Source organism: Erythrolamprus reginae, chromosome 1, assembly GCF_031021105.1.
Source record: "Erythrolamprus reginae isolate rEryReg1 chromosome 1, rEryReg1.hap1, whole genome shotgun sequence".
Lineage (NCBI taxonomy): Eukaryota > Metazoa > Chordata > Lepidosauria > Squamata > Dipsadidae > Erythrolamprus > Erythrolamprus reginae.
This window is the reverse complement of record NC_091950.1, coordinates 34,704,178-34,722,323: the sequence shown is the minus strand read 5'-3', so window position 1 is coordinate 34,722,323 and position 18,146 is coordinate 34,704,178. Positions and strand designations below refer to the sequence as shown.

The following is an 18,146-nucleotide window of genomic DNA, read 5'->3' as shown; positions in this document are numbered from 1 at the left end:
AAAACCCTACGTGGAAGATACCTGCAGAGAATTAGTGAGAAAAAAACTGCCTTGGAGGATTTGTAAAGGAGAACACTACTAATGTGGCTTTTGGGCAGTGGCACGTGGACTTTCCTTAGAGTTTTTTCTTTCATCTGTTACTGTTTTTATCTAGAAGGCCTATTGAAAAGTAATTTTTAGATTAGGGTGTCTACTTTCACCCATCCTATTTGAGTTGTGAGCAGATATTGGTAATGAAGATAATATTGATATTGACAATATTAATATAATGAGCCAAGGTGGCGCAGTCGGTAGAGTGCAGTACTGCAGGCCACTAAACCTGACTGCTAGATCTGCAGGTCAGCAGTTCAAATCTCACCACTGGCTCAAGGTTGACTCAGCCTTCCAGCCTTCCGAGGTGGGTAAAATGAGGACCCAGATTGTGGGGGCAATATGCTGGCTTTGTTAAAAAGTGCTATTGCTAACATATTGTAAGCCGCCCTGAGTCTAAGGAGAAGGGTGGCATTAAAAAATTGAATAAATAAAATAAAATGAATATCCATCAGACTGAAGATTTTACATCTTTTGAAAATATTCTAATACAAAATACTATGGTGCTGTAGCTTGAAAATGTTAAAATCAGTATGAATGGATATAAGAGATAGATAGTCCTAAAACGCTATGGAAGCCCCCTGCTTTGTAGTTGAGATTTATTTTTATATTGGGGTAAGTGTTAGCCAAGTACAGTACTTGCCTTCTCTTACCCTAAGTTATACATGATAAATTATCAAGTGTAGTTAATTGGGGATATCATTTGATATATAGTGATTTAGAGTTAAAATGTTTCCTCCCGCTCAAAAAAATCTTTTTTCTTTTCTTGGAAGTGTTAAAAATAATACAATATTGTGCCCTAGTCACAAATTACAAAGGATCCTGTTTCAACTTCGATAAAGTGCAGAATTTGAATTATGTGGTGCAGACACTGATTATCTTTTATGGCACATGTTTTTTTTTTCCTTTGGAGCCACAAAAAATAGACTGGAATTAATGGAGTTCCATTATTAGCTTTTTTCCTATGCTATTAATATAGATATTGAGAAATACATTTGTAAGGGAGGATCAGCGGGAATTCATATCATTTGTTCTCCTTGGGCAGTTTTGTACTATGTTTCTCCCTTACAAATGCCTGAAGGCTGTTTTTTCTTGTTGACACTCTGAAGTCTATATTTTCTTCTGATTGTAGATTGCCTATTCTAATGATACTAAAAATGAGGTTTCAAAAATGCATCCATTGCTACATTCTGATGAAAATAGCGTGTTAGGGCTCCAGAATAGCACTGGCACAGCTGGGACTAATATTGCAGATGGGTTTTGGAAAGAGAAATCAGCAAGCCAAGATTATATTCCTCTTCCTCTTATCACCAGCTGTCCCTTCATAGATCCCTTCTATCTGTGCCATGTCTCTTATTTGGAATTGTAATACCCAGTTTGTTTTATTTTTATTTATTTAAAAAATTGCTATAGCTATCCATCTTATGTCAAATTCTGGGCAAATTCCCAATCAAGAATTAAAACAACATTAACAACATAGCATAAAAACCATATTAATACTCTAAAAACCATAAACATGCAAAGCAAAAAACAAACAAAAAACACCCTATCACTAAGTTAAGTTTCCAACATGGAGTTACCTCATCCTATACCAGGGCTTGGGGAAAAAGCCAGCTTTTCAGTGCATTTTGGAAGCCTAGGAAGAAAGATCTGCTGAACTTATTTCTATGAACTGACTAGGAAAATAATGGAAGTTCAACAAAGTCAGAACTTAATTTCAGTTTTTCTCTCAGTATCAGTCCTGATACCTACAGTTTGGGGCAATAATGCCAGAATTATAGAGTTGACAAGGTAGATAGGTAATATTCGGCTGATAAAGCTGGATCGCTGAAGTTGATTTTTGTGACCTGATGGAAATACCTTCGGAGGTCTTCTAGTTCAGTTATTTGGACTTCAACTTCCAGAATTCCCCAGCCAGCATTCACTGGCTGGGGAATTCTGGGAGTTGAAGTCCAGATCTCTTCAAATTGCCAAGGTTGGGAAACACTGTTCTAGTTGAACCCGCTGCTCAAGGCAGGAAACATTTTACCAGTGATGGTGAACCTTTTTTTCCTTGGGTGCTGAAAGAGCATGGACACGCACTATCGCACATGTGCGAGTTCCCACACCCATAATTCAATGCATAGGAAGGGCAAAAACAGCTTCTCCCCTTTCTGGAGGTCCTCTGGAGGCTGGTGACAACCTGTTTCCCAACTTCTGGTGGGCCCAGTAGGGTCGTGTTTTGCCCTCCCCAGGCTCCAAACGCTTCCCTGGATCTGGAGGAGGATAAAAACGCCCTCCCCCATTCTCCCGGAGGTTCTCTGGAAGCCAAAACGCCCTCCCAGAGCCTCTCTGCAAGCCAAAAATCAACTGGCCAGCACACACATGGGTTGGAACTGAGCTAGAGCAACAGCTCACGTGCCAGCAGATATGGTTCTGCGTGCCACATGCGGCACCCATGCCATAGGTTCGCCATCACTGCCTTATACCATCTTAGTCAAATGGTTGCCCAATTTGTTTCTGAAAGCCCCCAATAATGGAGCCCCACAACTCCAGGAGGCAAACTATTCCATTGATTAATTGTTCACACTGTCAGAAAATTTCTTCTTACTTCAAGGTTGAATTCTCCGTACACATCATTAGGGCATGAGGCTTGAAGATGGCAGGCTATTTCCCAGCTTAGACTTATTGAACTGAATGGGCATTGGACAACATTATCACATTTGTGTCCTCTATTCGTTAAAGTAAAAAAGCTAAAGAAATCCTTGTGATTTTACTCCGCTAGTCATTGCCAACTGTAGGGGTTGGTGCTTATCTCTATTTCAAGGCTATTGAGCCAGCATTGTGTGAAGATATTTCCATGGTCATGTAGCCAGCATGATCTCACAGAAAACTGTTACTGTCCTAACAAAGTGGTACCTATTTATCTACTCGCATTTGCATGCTTTCGAATTGCTAGGCTGGCAGGAACTGGGACGAGGACGGCAGCTCACCCTCCTGTGTCACATGTCGCTCGGATCTCAAACATGGCCTGCCAGCTTTCCAGTTGACAAGCCCAGCATCTTAACCACTTTCTATTCATTAACCAGAAGAAGAATTCCATTTGGTTTTCCTTCATTTGTTTCCAAAGTGTCTGAAGCTGTTTTTGCTTCTGTTTGAAATAAAAACTTCATCCTATTTCTTTCTTTCCTTTTTTAATATTAGGGCCAACAAAAAGTGGATCAAAGCCATGTGTTCCTGCCAGCATACAGTTCCACTAGGATTTTAAGAACACCATTTCCCGGGCTTCAGTGCTTGAGCCAGAGGCAACTGTGCATCATTCCTGTTCCCCCTTGTGGGGAAGGGGAGAGTGTATTAGCAGATTATGGATCCTCTGTCCCGCCCAAGTGGAGATATTATGCGGCGGAATCCACAGCAAGACTATGAGATCATCCAGAGAGTGGGGAGTGGCACCTATGGAGATGTCTATAAGGTAAGGCCAGCAAATACTTACTTGCCAGCTAAGAAAGTGAATTTGAATTCTGTCAGTTTCTTTTCTGAAAAATAATTTGAACTGGTTCATGGAACTTGTAAGGTGATACATTGTTGGTTATTAGATGAATTTGCATGGATCTCATCGAGTCTTAATTGCATCATTTTCAAATCAAATCAAATCAGAATAGAGCTGGAAGGGTCCTTGGAGATCTTATAGTCCTTTTGATTTTAGAATTTTAGAATAACAGAATTGGACGGGACCTTGGAGGTCTTATAGTTCAACCCCCTGCTTAGGCAGGAAACCCTACACTACTTCAGACTAGTGGTTATCCAACCTCTTCTTAAAAACCTCCAGTGATGGAGCATTCACAACTTCTGGAGGCAAGCTGTTCTACTGATTAATTGTTCTAACTATCAGGAAATTTCTCCTTAGTTCTAAGTTGCTTCTCTCCATGATTAGTTTCTACCCATTGCTTCTTGTCCTACCCTCAGGTGCTTTGGAGAATAGCTTCACTCCTTCTTGTTTGTGGCAGCCCCTGAGATATTGAAACACTGCTATTATGTCTCCCCTAATCCTTCTTTTCATTAAGGTAGATATACCCAGTTCCTCTAACCGTTCTTCATATGTTTTAGCCTCCAGTCCCCTAATCATCTTTTTTGCTTTTCTCTGCACTCTTTCTAGGGACTCATCATCTTTTTTACATCATAGCAGCCAAAACTGAATGCAGTATTCCAAGTGTGGCTTTCCAAGGCATTATAATGTGGTATTAACACTTCACGTGATCTTGATTCTATCCCTCTGTTTATCCAGCCTAGAACTGAATTGTCCACTAGAATTGTCCATTAGGACTCCAATATCCCTCTCACAGTTAATACTATTGATCAAGGTACAACATATACTAAATCTGTGTTTCTCCGTACTGAAGGAGCGGGTCCAGCAGTCACATGGGTTGCTCATGTCCAATCCGGTGGAACTGAGCCTAGTATTAAAAAAGCTTGCCGGATCCGCCCCTTCCCCAGAATTCGCTCAGTTCGCATATCCTGCGGTTGTATTGTGATAGCTCGTTCAACATTCTAACACCTTCCCTTCGATCTTTTCCTTCAAAAAGTAGTAAGATTTATTGTCTTTAATTATTTACTTGCACTAATTGCGCCAGCCGTTTAAAAGAAAAAAAGAAAAAAAGCGGCTAGGCTTTTTTCCTTGGGAGAAGTTGCGGTTTCGTTTTCCCCCGGCGGTTTTGCCGGTTACGATTCCTGCGGCCGCTTGTGGATTCTTCTAATCCTTTGGCCTGGAGGTCCTGGTGCAAGTATTTACCTATTGAATTATTGATTATTTATTGTATACAAAAATATTTAAGGGCTTAAGAAATACCTCCTGCGGAGTGAGACGCCTTCTAGTCTCCTGGACTTAGTCGATCGCTTCCCCTTTAAGAAATTTTACACAGCGATCTTTTTCGGCGCGAAGGCCTTCGCGCCCTTTTTAAATCTAGGCCTCTCGTGTTGGCCCCCTGCCAGCCGTGTAGGCCTCAGTCCACCGCGTGGATCCCGGAGCGGGCCTTGGGGGTCCCAGGCTAAATTCTCCACCGGCTAAGCCTCCAACCAGAGTGCCTTGGTTTACTTAATTATAAAGTTTAGGGAGGCTGGCCCCGCTGGGTTTGGGGGCACGAACTCTGGGTTTGCCCAGATTGTCCTCAAGTTTCAGCAGCTTCGAGGCCTCGAAGCAGGATCCATTCCTCTTGGGAAGTCCTTGAAATTCTTCTCCTTATTATTCAGTTATTGGCTCAGCCTTGTCTTCTGTTAATTGTCAGACTATGGCTACTTTTCCCAAGAGAGGCACAACTAAAGGTCCCAGAGAGGCCAGGCCTACAGGCGATGAGATTACTAGTATCCCCCAGGCCTCTTCCTCCTCTTCTCCAGGGGCCCGCCCCTCGACCAAGGTCACCAGGGCCGAGAAGAGAAGGGACCTAGCCCTACAAAAAATCCATGACAAATCAGCAAAACGTTTGAAAGTGCAGGCCCAAGTAATCAGTAGTCAAGACCCCCCAGAGGCTTCTAGTCTGCCTCCTTCTGGGGTCCCTGTGTTATCTCTGGATGAGCCAAACCTAGATAGACCCCAACCTAACCTATGGGGCATAGGTCCAGAGGAACCAGATATTATTGAAGATTCCCCCCAGCCAGGATCCTCCCAGGCCTTTAGGGATTCTTCTGCCATTTCTGCTGACATTTCCAGTTTACCTCCTGAGTTCCAGTCTATTTTTGCTGTGTTGTCCAAAGCCATTGATGCCAAACTCTCCTCCATCAATGAGCTTCCCTTACCTCTTCCTCCTTCTCGCTCCTCCCGCCCCTTGGGTTCTCCCCCAGCGGTCAGAGCTCCTATTCAGGATGATTCAGATTCCTCCCAGGATGAATATGAGGATATAGAGGATGATGAGGATGCCTTTCAAGGCCTATCAGATGATGAGGAATCCCAAATAAAGGTTCCTCCTCCTATTACTATTTTTCCTTCTCAATTATTCAAATCTCTCCTCCTCAAAGCTAGAATTTCTACGGGATTAGCGGCCCAGGAGAAACAAGCCTCCACTTCCACTGATCCCCCGGAGGAGAATTTACCTTACTTCACAGAGGAACAGGAGGATAACGAGGTAATTCCTATGCCTAAGTTGTTTAAAGATGCTTTACTCAAACAGTGGGAATTTCCAGCCTCTGGCCTTAATCCCTCCACCAAGGACAGAAAGTTGTACAAACTTTCCTCTTCCTATGAAGAGCTTCTATCCTTTCCCAAACCGGATGAACCTGTCAAGATTCTTCACTCGGCAGCGGCTGTGCCAGGCGAGGCGGAGGAAGTCCTCCGCCCAGAGGACAAGCGCATTGAGCAAATGCTCAAAAGAGGATTCACCGCTGATTCCTGGGCCACTAAAAGCTCTGCAGCGGCTTCCTTTTTCTCCAGAGCCATGCTGCTGTGGCTTCGCCAACTTCAACAGCATATTCCTCCCGATGACTTGAGAGGTCAACAAGACTTCAACAAGGTTTTTGCAGCTGCCCAGTACGTGGCTGATGCCACCTTGCAATCTACTAGATTTTCTGCTAAGTCTATTGCAGCTTCTACTACGGCAAGAAGACTCCTATGGATTCGCCCTTGGCAAGCGGGAGTTCGCCAAAAGTGGCAGTTATCCCAGGGTCCCTTAAAGCGCGACCTTCTCTTCGGTGATCTTCTGGATCCACTCCTCACGGAAACCACGGACAAGAAGAAAGTTTTGGGTCCAACCACAAAAAAGGCTACCAAAACGCAGTCCTTTCGTCGCCCAGGGCGCCAGCAAGATCAAGCGGCTTCCTACCAGAGATCTCCAGGTCAGTATTCCCCCCGCTTTCGTTCCCAAGGTAGGAACTCCAGGGGCAGAGGGTTCCGCTTCCAAAGGGGAGCTTCCTCTAACAGGGCTTCAAAAAAACCTAGATGGTAATCCTACCTCTATTCCCATAGGGGGTCGCCTAGCTCATTTCGCCTCTAATTGGCGTCTCACCTCCAAGGACCCTTGGGTCATTGACACTGTTCAAACAGGCCTTCTTTTAGAATTTATTTCTCCTCCCCCTAAACGTTTTATTTCCTGCCCTTCTCCCAGGTCATCCTCAGATTGTAACCGTATGGAGGAGGCCATTGCTCATCTATTGTCCATCAGAGCCATTCAACCGGTCCCTTCCGGTCAGAAGGGCCTAGGTTTTTACTCCATCCTATTTATGGTTCCAAAGTCCTCCGGAGGTTGGAGAGCTATTTTGGATCTAAAGAAACTAAATTTATTCATCAAATATAGGAAGTTTAAGATGCACTCCTTGTCTTCTATTTTGGCCGCTATTCACTCGGGAGATTTCATGGTCTCCTTAGACCTCACTGAGGCCTACCTTCACATTCCTATAGCCAAATGCCACAGAAAATTTTTACGTTTTTCCTTTCAAGGCAGGCATTTCCAGTATAGGGCGATGCCATTTGGCCTTTCCTCGGCCCCTCGGGTCTTTACAAAGCTCTTGGGGTCCCTGGCGGCCTATATCAGGGCGTTTCCCATCCACATTTTATGTTATCTTGATGATATTTTAATTCATGGGAACTCCCTAGAGAAAGTGAAAACAGACCTCTCTGTCACCATGTCAGTCCTTCAGGACCATGGATTTTCCATCAACTTTGATAAGAGCCACCTCCAACCCTCCACATCCATTTCTCACCTGGGATCCATTATTGATTCAGAATCCTCCCAGGTTTTTCTCTCTCCCGAGAGAAAACTCAGTATAGTGGAGTTAATTTCTAACATTTTATCTAATTCTTCAGTTTCCATAGTCACTCTATCTTCCCTTTTGGGGAAGATGGTGTCATGCATAGGCATCATTCCCTGGGCTCGCCTTCATGCTAGGGAACTCCAGTGGCTCCTGTTACCTTTTCAGAGATCAGGGCACAGCAACTCAAATCGACGCATTGTCATCCCACTGAGTGTTCGCAGATCCTTCAAGTGGTGGAAGTCTCCGGCCATGGACAGAGGATCCCCGTTCAGGTGCCCGGATCAATTTGTCATCACCACAGATGCCAGTCTATCGGGATGGGGCGCCCACGCCCAGGGGATGATAGCCCAGGGCACGTGGTCCCCGGAGGAAGCTTCCAGGCCAATCAATTGGCTAGAGTTAAGAGCCGTTTCCCTGGCTCTGAAGCATTTCTCTCCTCGCATTCCCAACCGGCACGTTCTCATTCTCACCGACAACATTGCCACGAAAAGCCACATTTGCAGACAGGGGGGCACGAGATCCAAGGCTCTCATGAGGGAGGCCCTCAAGCTGGGCCTTTGGGCGGAAAAACATCTCCAGTCGCTCCTAGCCGATCACATCTCGGGGAGTCTCAACGTCCAGGCGGATTGGCTATCCCGGGCAACGATAGACCCAGGAGAGTGGAACCTCCATCAAGACCTGTTCCATCAAATCACCCTCAGATTCGGCCTTCCAATTCTGGATCTCTTCGCGACCAATGCGAACGCCCAACTCCCTCGCTTCTATTCCAGATTTCCATCCCCGGGAGCGGAAGCAATCAATGCCCTCCGGAGTCCATGGCCTCCAGGCCTACTCTACGCATTTCCTCCAATTCCAATCCTCCCGGACGTGATTCACAAGGTCCTCACCGAGAGGGCCCGAGTAATCCTAATCGCCCCTCACTGGCCCCGCCGGCCCTGGTTCGCGGATCTCCAACAGCTGTCCGTCCAGGACCCTTGGCGACTCCCCGTTTCGGGGGATATGCTGCGGCAGGGGGCCTCTTTCCATCCAGACCCGGAGTGGTTCCACCTCACCGCCTGGCTGTTATCAGGAGAGATTTAGAGCTGCGTGGTCATGACCCCGATTCAGTGGAGGTCATCTTAAAGGCCAGAAGGGGTTCGACCAATCGAATCTACGACCACACGTGGTCCAAGTTTCACCAGTGGTGTCTACAGGAAGGTCTCTCCCCTCTGTGCATCCCCATACACAGAATAATTTCCTTCCTTATGCAAGGCTTCCATAAAGGACTTTCCACCAGCACCCTCCGGCGTCATCTGGCAGCCATTTCATCTGTCCTAGGAGGTCCCCGCAGACAGCCTCTCCGATCCTTCCCTGAAGTTCAGGAATTCCTCAAGGGCATAGCCAACCTCAGACCTTCCAAGGTCCACAGGTACCCATCATGGGATTTGCCACGGGTTCTCCATTCCCTCACGCAGGCACCATACGAACCCCTAAAATCGGCGTCCCTCAGGTACCTATCCTTTAAGGTAGCATTCCTGGTGGCTATTACCTCTGCTCGACGCATTTCGGAGCTGGCTGCCCTCTCAATCAGGCAGGACCTTTGCCAATTCCATCAGGACAAGGTAGTCTTGCGACTGGACCCCACCTTCTTACCCAAGGTCAGTTCCATGTTCCACAGATCTCAGGATATTGTCCTACCTTCCTTCTGCCTCCAACGAGACCATCCCTTGGCAATTAGATGGCACACCCTGGATCTCACCAGAGCGCTGAGAATCTATATCCAACGCACAGGACCCTTTCGGAGGTCAGAAGCACTTTTTGTAGCCTATCATCCCAGAGTCATGGGGGCCAAAGTGTCTTCAACAGTAATAGGCCGTTGGATCAGAGGGACTATATCTAAGGCCTATGAGTCGGCCTCCCTCTCAGTTCCAAGGAACATCACAGCGCATTCCACCAGGAGCGCAGCCACCTCGGCCGCTTGGGCGACTCAAGCCCCGTTGGAGGAGGTCTGCAAAGCAGCCACTTGGGCCTCGCCAAATTCCTTCATCAGGCACTACAAGATTGATTCTTACGCTTCAGCGGACGCTGCCTTCGGCAGAAGGGTACTCCAATCCGTTATCTCACACGATAGCAAGCTAATCCCACCCTAGGGACCATCTATTGGGTATGTCCCATGTGACTGCTGGACCCGCTCCTTCAGTACGGAGAATAGGCGTTGATTGCTTACCTGAACGCCTCTTCTCGTACGGTGAGCGGGTACAGCAGTCACTTCCCGCCCTTGTATGTGTCTTCTTTACCTTTCTATATCTTTCTTCCTCTAACAATGAGAGTTGAACACTACAGAGCTTCACAACTGAGCCTAGTCTATGGATTCGCGAATTCTGGGGAAGGGGCGGATCCGGCAAGCTTTTTTAATACTAGGCTCAGTTCCACCGGATTGGACATGAGCAACCCATGTGACTGCTGTACCCGCTCACCGTACGAGAAGAGGCGTTCAGGTAAGCAATCAACGCCTATTTTGTTTTTCTTACCTATATGTAGAACCTTACTTTTTTCACCATTGAATTTCCTTTTGTTAGAAAGCGTCCAATGTCTGTCAAGATCCTTTTATATCTTAAGCCTGTCTTATAGAGTGTTGGTTATTCCTGCCATATGTTTTAGCCTCCAGTCCCCTCGTCCAAGTCATTGATGAAGATGTTGAAGAGAACTGGGCCTAAAACAGATCTTTGGGGTACTCCACTGCATACACTCCATGGAGATGCAGTTCCATTGAGCACTACATATTGTTTAGTATTTAGTATAATGTAGTGTAGTGTGAACTAGCCATTGTTGTATGGAAGCCAAACTCATCTCTGTTCATCTACAAAACCCGCAGCATCCTGAACCTGAAAGAATACACACAGTATACTTTTCTCATTAAAAAGCAAATTATCTTTCATCATAGCAAAATGATTGACTGACTTTATATTTGCCTTCTGTTTCTAGCCTCAGTCCTTTGTGAATTCATTGGGACTTTTGATTTGATTATATATGATACTGTGTTGTTCTATATTAAATCCATTTAAAGTATTTTAAAACAATTATATCACAAAGAACCAGCAGTGGCTGAGAAAATATAATGGGCATCGTGTATGTGACAAGTAGTTTCTGCCATGGAGATTTATATTGGGGTAATTCATACTGGACTTTGCTCCATGCAGATTACTGAAAAAAACAATTTTGATTTTTACTTAATTATTAGCCACTTTAAGTTATGTTGCACATATACTGCTCAAATAATTAAGGGAACTCTCAAATAACACCACCTAGATCTGAATGAATGAAATATTCTCATTGAATACTTCGTTCTGTACAAAGTTGAATGTGCACAACAGCATGTGAAATTGATTGTCAACAGTTTGATTTCATAGAGGTTTGGTTTACTTGGAGTTATATTGTATTGTTTAAGTGTTCCCTTTATTTTATTTTTTTTGAGCAGTGTATATTTAGCTGGGCTGGCATAAATAAATATATATTGTGTGTATATCATCCAGGAAATAAAAAAATCCTGGATTGTCTGATTAGTGATGGCGAACCTTTTAGACACCAAGTGGCCAAACTGCACGCACACATGCCCAAACTGAAAGATGCGCACGTGCGCACATTAACATGTGCATGCATGGACATGTATATACACATGCTTGCGCAGATGTGCACATGTGCAGCAGAGACCAGCTGGCCAGGGGGAGGTGGGGCATCCCAACACTGGCAGCGCGGCAAGAGGTAAAATCTTTTTGCAGGGAAACAGAAGTTCATGAAAGAAATGCCACAGAGATCTGACCCGAGGCAATGGTGCATGTGCCAGCAGAGAGGGCTCTGCGTGATACCTCTGGCACACATGCCATAGGTTTGCCATCACGGTCCTAGATTGTGTATGATAAATGCAGTCTTGCTAGCACTAGATATGAGTTTAGAGAACTTTAGAGACAATTTATGGTTGGTAAAGAGTATTTCAGAAGCAGAAAAAGTACCAGGTATTCATCTGGCTAGCATTCTTAGCCTGTTCATCTGGCTAGCATCCATAGCTTGTTCAGCTTCAGCACGTTATTTTATTCCCTGGTTAGGGCTGAAAAAACCTTTTTCAGAGGAAGTAGGAATGAAAACAAGCCTGCAAAGACTTAGGACTAGAAAAACTACTTCAAAGGGAGAAGGAATTTTTAAAAATGCTGCAAGCCAGGAAGATTGTTAGCACCGTGTTAGAGCTGAAAAAGACCTTTTTCAGAGGGAGTAGGAATAAAAACAAACCTGCAAAGTCTTAGGGCTGGAAAAAAAAATTCTTTAGAGGGAGTAGAAAGCTGGGAAGATGGTTAGCCCTGAAAAAGCTACATTCGGAGTATAAGACGCACCCAAATCTTCAGCCTCTTTTAGGAGGAAAGAGGTCTTACATCTGAAAAATAAGGTACTTGGCAATAGCTCTTAGACTTATATACCACTTCACAGTGCTTTACAGCCCTCACTAAGCGGTTTACAAAGAGAGCATATCCCCCCCCCCCAATAATCTAGGTCCTCGTTTTATCCACCTGGGAAGGATGAAAGGCTGAGTCAACCTTGTTTGTGTCCATGTTTATATTAGTACATATATTAGTACATAACTTCAGAATATTGATTAATACTCAATATTCTTTTAATTAGTAATCTTATTAGTTTGCTTATACATTACGTGCATTGATATCCAGCTGAGCTCACAGCAGCTTTCAGTTACAGTATTATCCCACAATACCATATTCTAGTTCCTCTGACATTCCATAGGGTTTTTTAATAGACTATTGTTTTATAGAAACAGTGAAGTGATTCAACATTTATAGTTCTGTTTAAGTGCCCTTAATTTTAGTTATTCATTAAATATTGTATTCAGTTCTGTTTGGACTGAATACATCTTTAGCTACTGTGGAATTCCACGTTCTCAAAAATAAAACTTTTGAATTTTCTTGTCATAATGCCTGCTTATAATTAATTCACCTTTCAGTTCTGAAAGCATGAAGCAGATTGCTGTACTAACGGTACATAATGTTTATTCAAAATGTTTATTCAAAATATTTCTAATCTGCTTTTCAAGGCATTTTTCTCAATATGTGGTTTACAATAAAATTTATTTTAACATAAAACTAGTATTAAAAAGATTAAACACTAAAAAAAGTAAAACTGGCTTCAACACCAAAAATCATAATTCCACTTGGAATTCTGACAGACATTGAAGATGGTGTTGATTCTTAATGATTACATACATAGAACTTATTTAGGATATTCTGAGGAAAATTTCAAATACATGGATTTGCTCTTTTGGGTTTTATCCAAAGCTGATAGTGAGGTGTAAGGCAGGGGTGTCAAACTCAATTTCATTGAGGGTCACATCAGGGTTGTGTTTCACCTCAGGGGGCCAGGGTGGGCATGGCCAGGGTGGGCCATGTGCTCTGCCAGTGTAAATGGGCTTTTGAGCTCCATTTTCAGCTGGGATTGCCTCCTGCAACCCTCTGCCAGCAAAATTGGAGCTTGGAGGGGCACACACAGCCCTCACGAATTCCTTTTTTAGCTGGGATGGCTTCCTGCAATCCTCTGCTAGCAAAAACATAGCTCTGGGGGGGAGTACACGCCCCCACACAAGCTCCATTTTTGCTGGGAGAAGCACCACAGGCCTGTTCTTTGCTGTTTCCAAGGCGACACTGCGGGCCAGATCTAAGCACTTGCAGGCCGGCTCCCGCTTCCAGGCCTTGAGTTTGACACCCCTGGTGTAAGGCACTTATTCCCTGGTGAATCCAGGAGGTGATGCATTCTACAGTATAAGTGTCCTCAGGTGAGGAAAAGAAAGTAGGAACAAGTAGATTGATATCGATGAAACAATCTGGCCCCAACAGTTTAAAACTGTAAAATTAGGAAAAAGCACTTTGAACTGGACTTGAAAATAATGGTGTAACATATTAATTGTATTTCTGAACAGTTTGCCCTTGCCCGTACTCAGTCTTCAAAGGATGCCCTAGGTACCACATTACAGAGCTTGATTTGGATGTCAGTACTTCATAAAATAGGAGAGCATGTTTTAAACATTTTAGAGACAAGAACAGGAGAAATGAGTGTTCAGTTAGTGAAATGACAATTCAGAACTTCCTCAGTGGAAGAGTGAGCAGGATCTTTGGCTGAAATTTAAAAAAATACTTGGTGTGGAAGTCATTTCTGAATACATGTTGTATCATGAATTGCATTAGCATTGAAAGAACTCACAGGTATACAGTAAGCTGTATTACACATGAACAGTAATGTAGGAAAGGATACTTCGGTGTTTGATGTAACCTGCTTCATAATGGGTCAATAAATCAGAGTATCACAATGTTTTTATTTTATTTAGGCAAGTGGTGTGTAATTGTGGTTTTTGTGGCAAACAACTGTGCCTTTACTATTTCACTTTTGTCCCAGACACTTTTTAAGCTGTCTGATGTTTGCTATTATTGTTTTATTAGGATTTTTTTTTATTTGATGATATACAAATATATAACGTAATCAGAACTGCAAATACAAGTACAATATGCTGATCATTTTAATGAAAAGAAAAAAGAAAGAAGCACAGACAGAAATTTATATAGCAAGCAAAATAACTCTCGAAGATTTGATAAGATTATTCAAAAATCCTGTTTCTTTCCCTTTTTCTGGAAAAAGATTAATTCAAACATTGACCAACAACAGATATTAACTGCAAATATTTGTTTGAATGGATTTTTAAATTTTGCACTAAATAAATTTTTGTGCACATTTTAATATGCACTAAAGACAAATTCCTTGTGTGTCCAATCACGCTTGGCCAATAAAGAATTCTATTCTATTCTATTCCTGCCTCTTATTATTCTAAGTCTGAGTTGCTGTAGAGGTGGTTTGAGTTTAAATCAATATTCCTATATATAAAGAAAGGATTTTAAAATATGGTTTTCATCCAAATAATATTTAGTATGAAATCTTGTCTTATTCCCCTGGTGAACTTCAGCATAATAAATACAATAGTCACAGGAATACAGAGACTTCGTACTATCTGTATTCTGAGCCTCTTCAAGTAGGTGAGGATTTATAGGGAACCTAGCTTCTCCGTACTGAAGGAGCGGGTCCAGCAGTCACATGGGTTGCTCATGTCCAATCCGGTGGAACTGAGCCTAGTGTTAAAAAAGCTTGCTGGATCCGCCCCTTCCCCAGAATTCGCTCAGTTCGCATATCCTGCGGTTGTATTGTGATAGCTCGTTCAACATTCTAACACCTTCCCTTCGATCTTTCCTTCAAAGTAGTAAGAATTGTTTATCCTTATTTGTTTACTTGCACTAATAGCGCCAGCCGTTTGTGGCTCGGCTTTTTTCCTTGGGAGAAGTTGCGGTTTCGTTTTCCCCCGGCTGTTTTGCCGTTTACGATCCCCGCTGCCGCTTGTGGATTCCTTTAATCCTTTGGCCTGGAGGTCTTGGTGCAAGTATTGCTTCATTGATTTATTACAGTATTATTGTTAAAGGGCTTAAGAAATACCTCCTGCGGAGTGAGACGCTTCTTTCTAGTCTCCTGGACTTAGTCGATCGCTTCCCCTTTAAGAGTTCTATTACGGAGCGATTTTTCGGCGCGAAGGCCTTCGCGCCCTTTTTAAATTTAGGCCTCTCGTGTTGGCCTTCTGCCAGCCGCGTAGGCCTCAGTCCACCGCTTGGATCCCGGAGTGGGCTTTGGGACGCTCAGGCTTAATTCTCCACCGGCTAAGCCTCCAACCAGAGTGCCTTGGTTACTTTAATTTAAGTTTAGGGAGGCTGGCCACGCTGTATTTGGGGACACGAACTCTGGGTTTGCCCAGATTGCCCTCAAGTCTCAGCAGCTCCGAGGCCTCGGAGCAGGATCCATTCCTCTTGGGAAGTCTTTGAAATCTTCTCCCTAATTATTCAGTTATTTGGCTCAGCCTTGTCTTCTGTTAATTGTCAGACTATGGCTACTTTTCCCAAGAGAGGCACCACTCAAGGTCCCAGAGAGGCCAGGCCTACAGGCGATGAGATTACCAGTATCCCCCAGGCCTCGACCTCCTCTTCTTCAGGGGCCCGCCCCTCGACCAAGGTCACCAGGGCTGAGAAGAGAAGGGACCTAGCCCTACAAAAAATCCATGACAAATCAGCAAAGCGTTTGAAAGTACAGGCCCAAGTACTCAGTAGTCATGACCCCCCAGAGGCTTCTAATCTGCCTTCTTCTGGGGTCACTGTGTTATCTCTGGATGAGCCAAACCTAGACAGACCCCAACCTAACCTATGGGGAATAGGTCCAGAGGAACCAGATATTATTGAAGATTCCCCCCAGCCAGGATCCTCCCAGGCCTTCAGGGATTCTTCTGCCATTCCTGCTGATATTTCTAGCTTACCTCCTGAATTCCAATCTATATTTTCAGTGTTATCCAAGGCCATTGATGCTAAACTCTCTACCATCAATGCGCTTCCCTTACCTCCTCCACCTCCTCGTCCCTCCCGCCCCTTGGGTTCTTCCCCAGCGGTTAGAGCTCCTATTCAGGATGAATCAGATTCCTCTCAGGTCGAATATGAGGACATGGAGGAGGATGAGGACCCTTTTCAAGGCCTCTCAGATGATGAGGAGTCCCAAATAAAGGTTCCTTCTCCAATTACTATTTTCCCTTCTCAATTGTTCAAATCTCTCCTCCTCAAAGCTAGAATTTCTACGGGATTGGCGGCCCAGGAGAAACAGGCCTCCACATCCACTGATCCCCCGGAGGAGAATTTACCTTACTTCACAGAGGAACAGGAGGATAACGAGGTAATTCCTATGCCTAAATTGTTTAAAGATGCCTTACTTAAGCAGTGGGATTTCCCAGCCTCTGGCCTTAATCCCTCAACCAAGGACAAAAAGTTGTACAAACTCTCCTCTTCCTATGAGGAGCTCCTATCCTTTCCTAAACCGGATGAACCTGTCAAGATCCTTCACTCGGCGGCTGCTGTGCCAGGCGAAGCAGAGGAAGTCCTCCGCCCAGAGGACAAGCGGATTGAACAAATGCTCAAAAGAGGATTCACCGCAGATTCCTGGGCCATTAAAAGTTCTGCAGCGGCTTCCTTTTTCTCCAGAGCCATGCTTCTGTGGCTTCGCCAACTTCAACAGCATATTCCTCCCGATGACTTGAGAGGTCAACAAGACTTCAACAAGGTCTTTGCAGCTGCTCAGTACGTGGCTGATGCCACTTTACAATCTACTAGATTTTCTGCTAAGTCTATTGCAGCTTCTACAACGGCAAGAAGACTCCTATGGCTTCGCCCTTGGCAAGCAGGAGTACGTCAGAAGTGGCAGTTATCTCTGGGACCCTTAAAGCGCGACCTTCTCTTCGGGGATCTTCTGGATCCACTCCTCACGGAAACCACGGACAAGAAGAAAGTATTGGGTCCAACCACCAAAAAGGCTACCAAAACGCAGTCCTTTCGTCGCCCAGGGCGTCAGCAAGATCAAGCGGCTTCCTATCAGAGATCTCCAGGTCAGTATTTCCCCCGCTTTCGTTCCCAAGGTAGGAACTCCAGGGGCAGAGGTTTTCGCTTCCAAAGGGGAGCGTCCTCTAACAGGGCTTCAAAAAAACCTAGGTGGTAGTTTTTCCTCGATTCCCATAGGGGGTCGCCTAGCCCATTTCGCCTCTAATTGGCGTCTCACCTCCAAGGACCCCTGGGTCATTGACACTGTTCAAACAGGCCTTCTTTTAGAATTTATTTCTCCCCCCCCGAAACGTTTTATTTCCTGCCCTTCTCCCAGGTCCTCCTCAGATTGTAACCGTATGGAGGAGGCCATTTCCCACTTATTGTCCATCAGAGCCATTCAACCGGTTCCTCCCGGTCAGAAGGGTCTAGGTTTTTATTCCATCCTATTTATGGTTCCAAAATCCTCCGGAGGTTGGAGAGCTATTTTGGATTTAAAGAAGCTGAACCTATTCATCAAATATAGGAAGTTTAAAATGCACTCCTTATCATCCATTTTGGCCGCCATTCACCCGGGAGATTTTATGGTCTCTTTAGACCTCACTGAGGCCTACCTCCACATTCCTATAGCCAAATGCCACAGAAAATTTTTACGTTTTTCCTTTCAGGGCAGGCATTTCCAGTATAGGGCGATGCCATTTGGCCTTTCCTCGGCCCCTCGGGTCTTTACAAAGCTCTTGGGGTCCCTGGCGGCCTATATCCGGGCGTCTCCCATTCACATTTTATGTTATCTTGATGATATTTTGATTCATGGGAACTCCCTAGAGAAAGTGAAAACAGACCTTTCTGTAACCATGTCAGTTCTTCAGGACCATGGATTTTCCATCAACTTTGACAAAAGTCATCTCCAACCTTCCACAT

The 18,146-nt window shown here is 44.5% G+C and overlaps 1 protein-coding gene across 3 annotated transcripts in view; it reads left to right on the top strand.

The window, feature by feature from the left end:
* Window positions 1–18,146, top strand: part of MAP4K5 (mitogen-activated protein kinase kinase kinase kinase 5) — a 129,498-nt gene that overhangs the window by 2,542 nt on the left and 108,810 nt on the right. For all 3 annotated transcript variants that reach the window (XM_070749142.1, XM_070749136.1, XM_070749128.1), the window contains exon 2: window positions 3,274–3,541. In XM_070749142.1, the coding sequence (XP_070605243.1) occupies window positions 3,434–3,541 (108 nt within the window). In that variant the 5' untranslated portion in view covers window positions 3,274–3,433. The remainder of the gene's footprint in view (window positions 1–3,273; window positions 3,542–18,146) is intronic.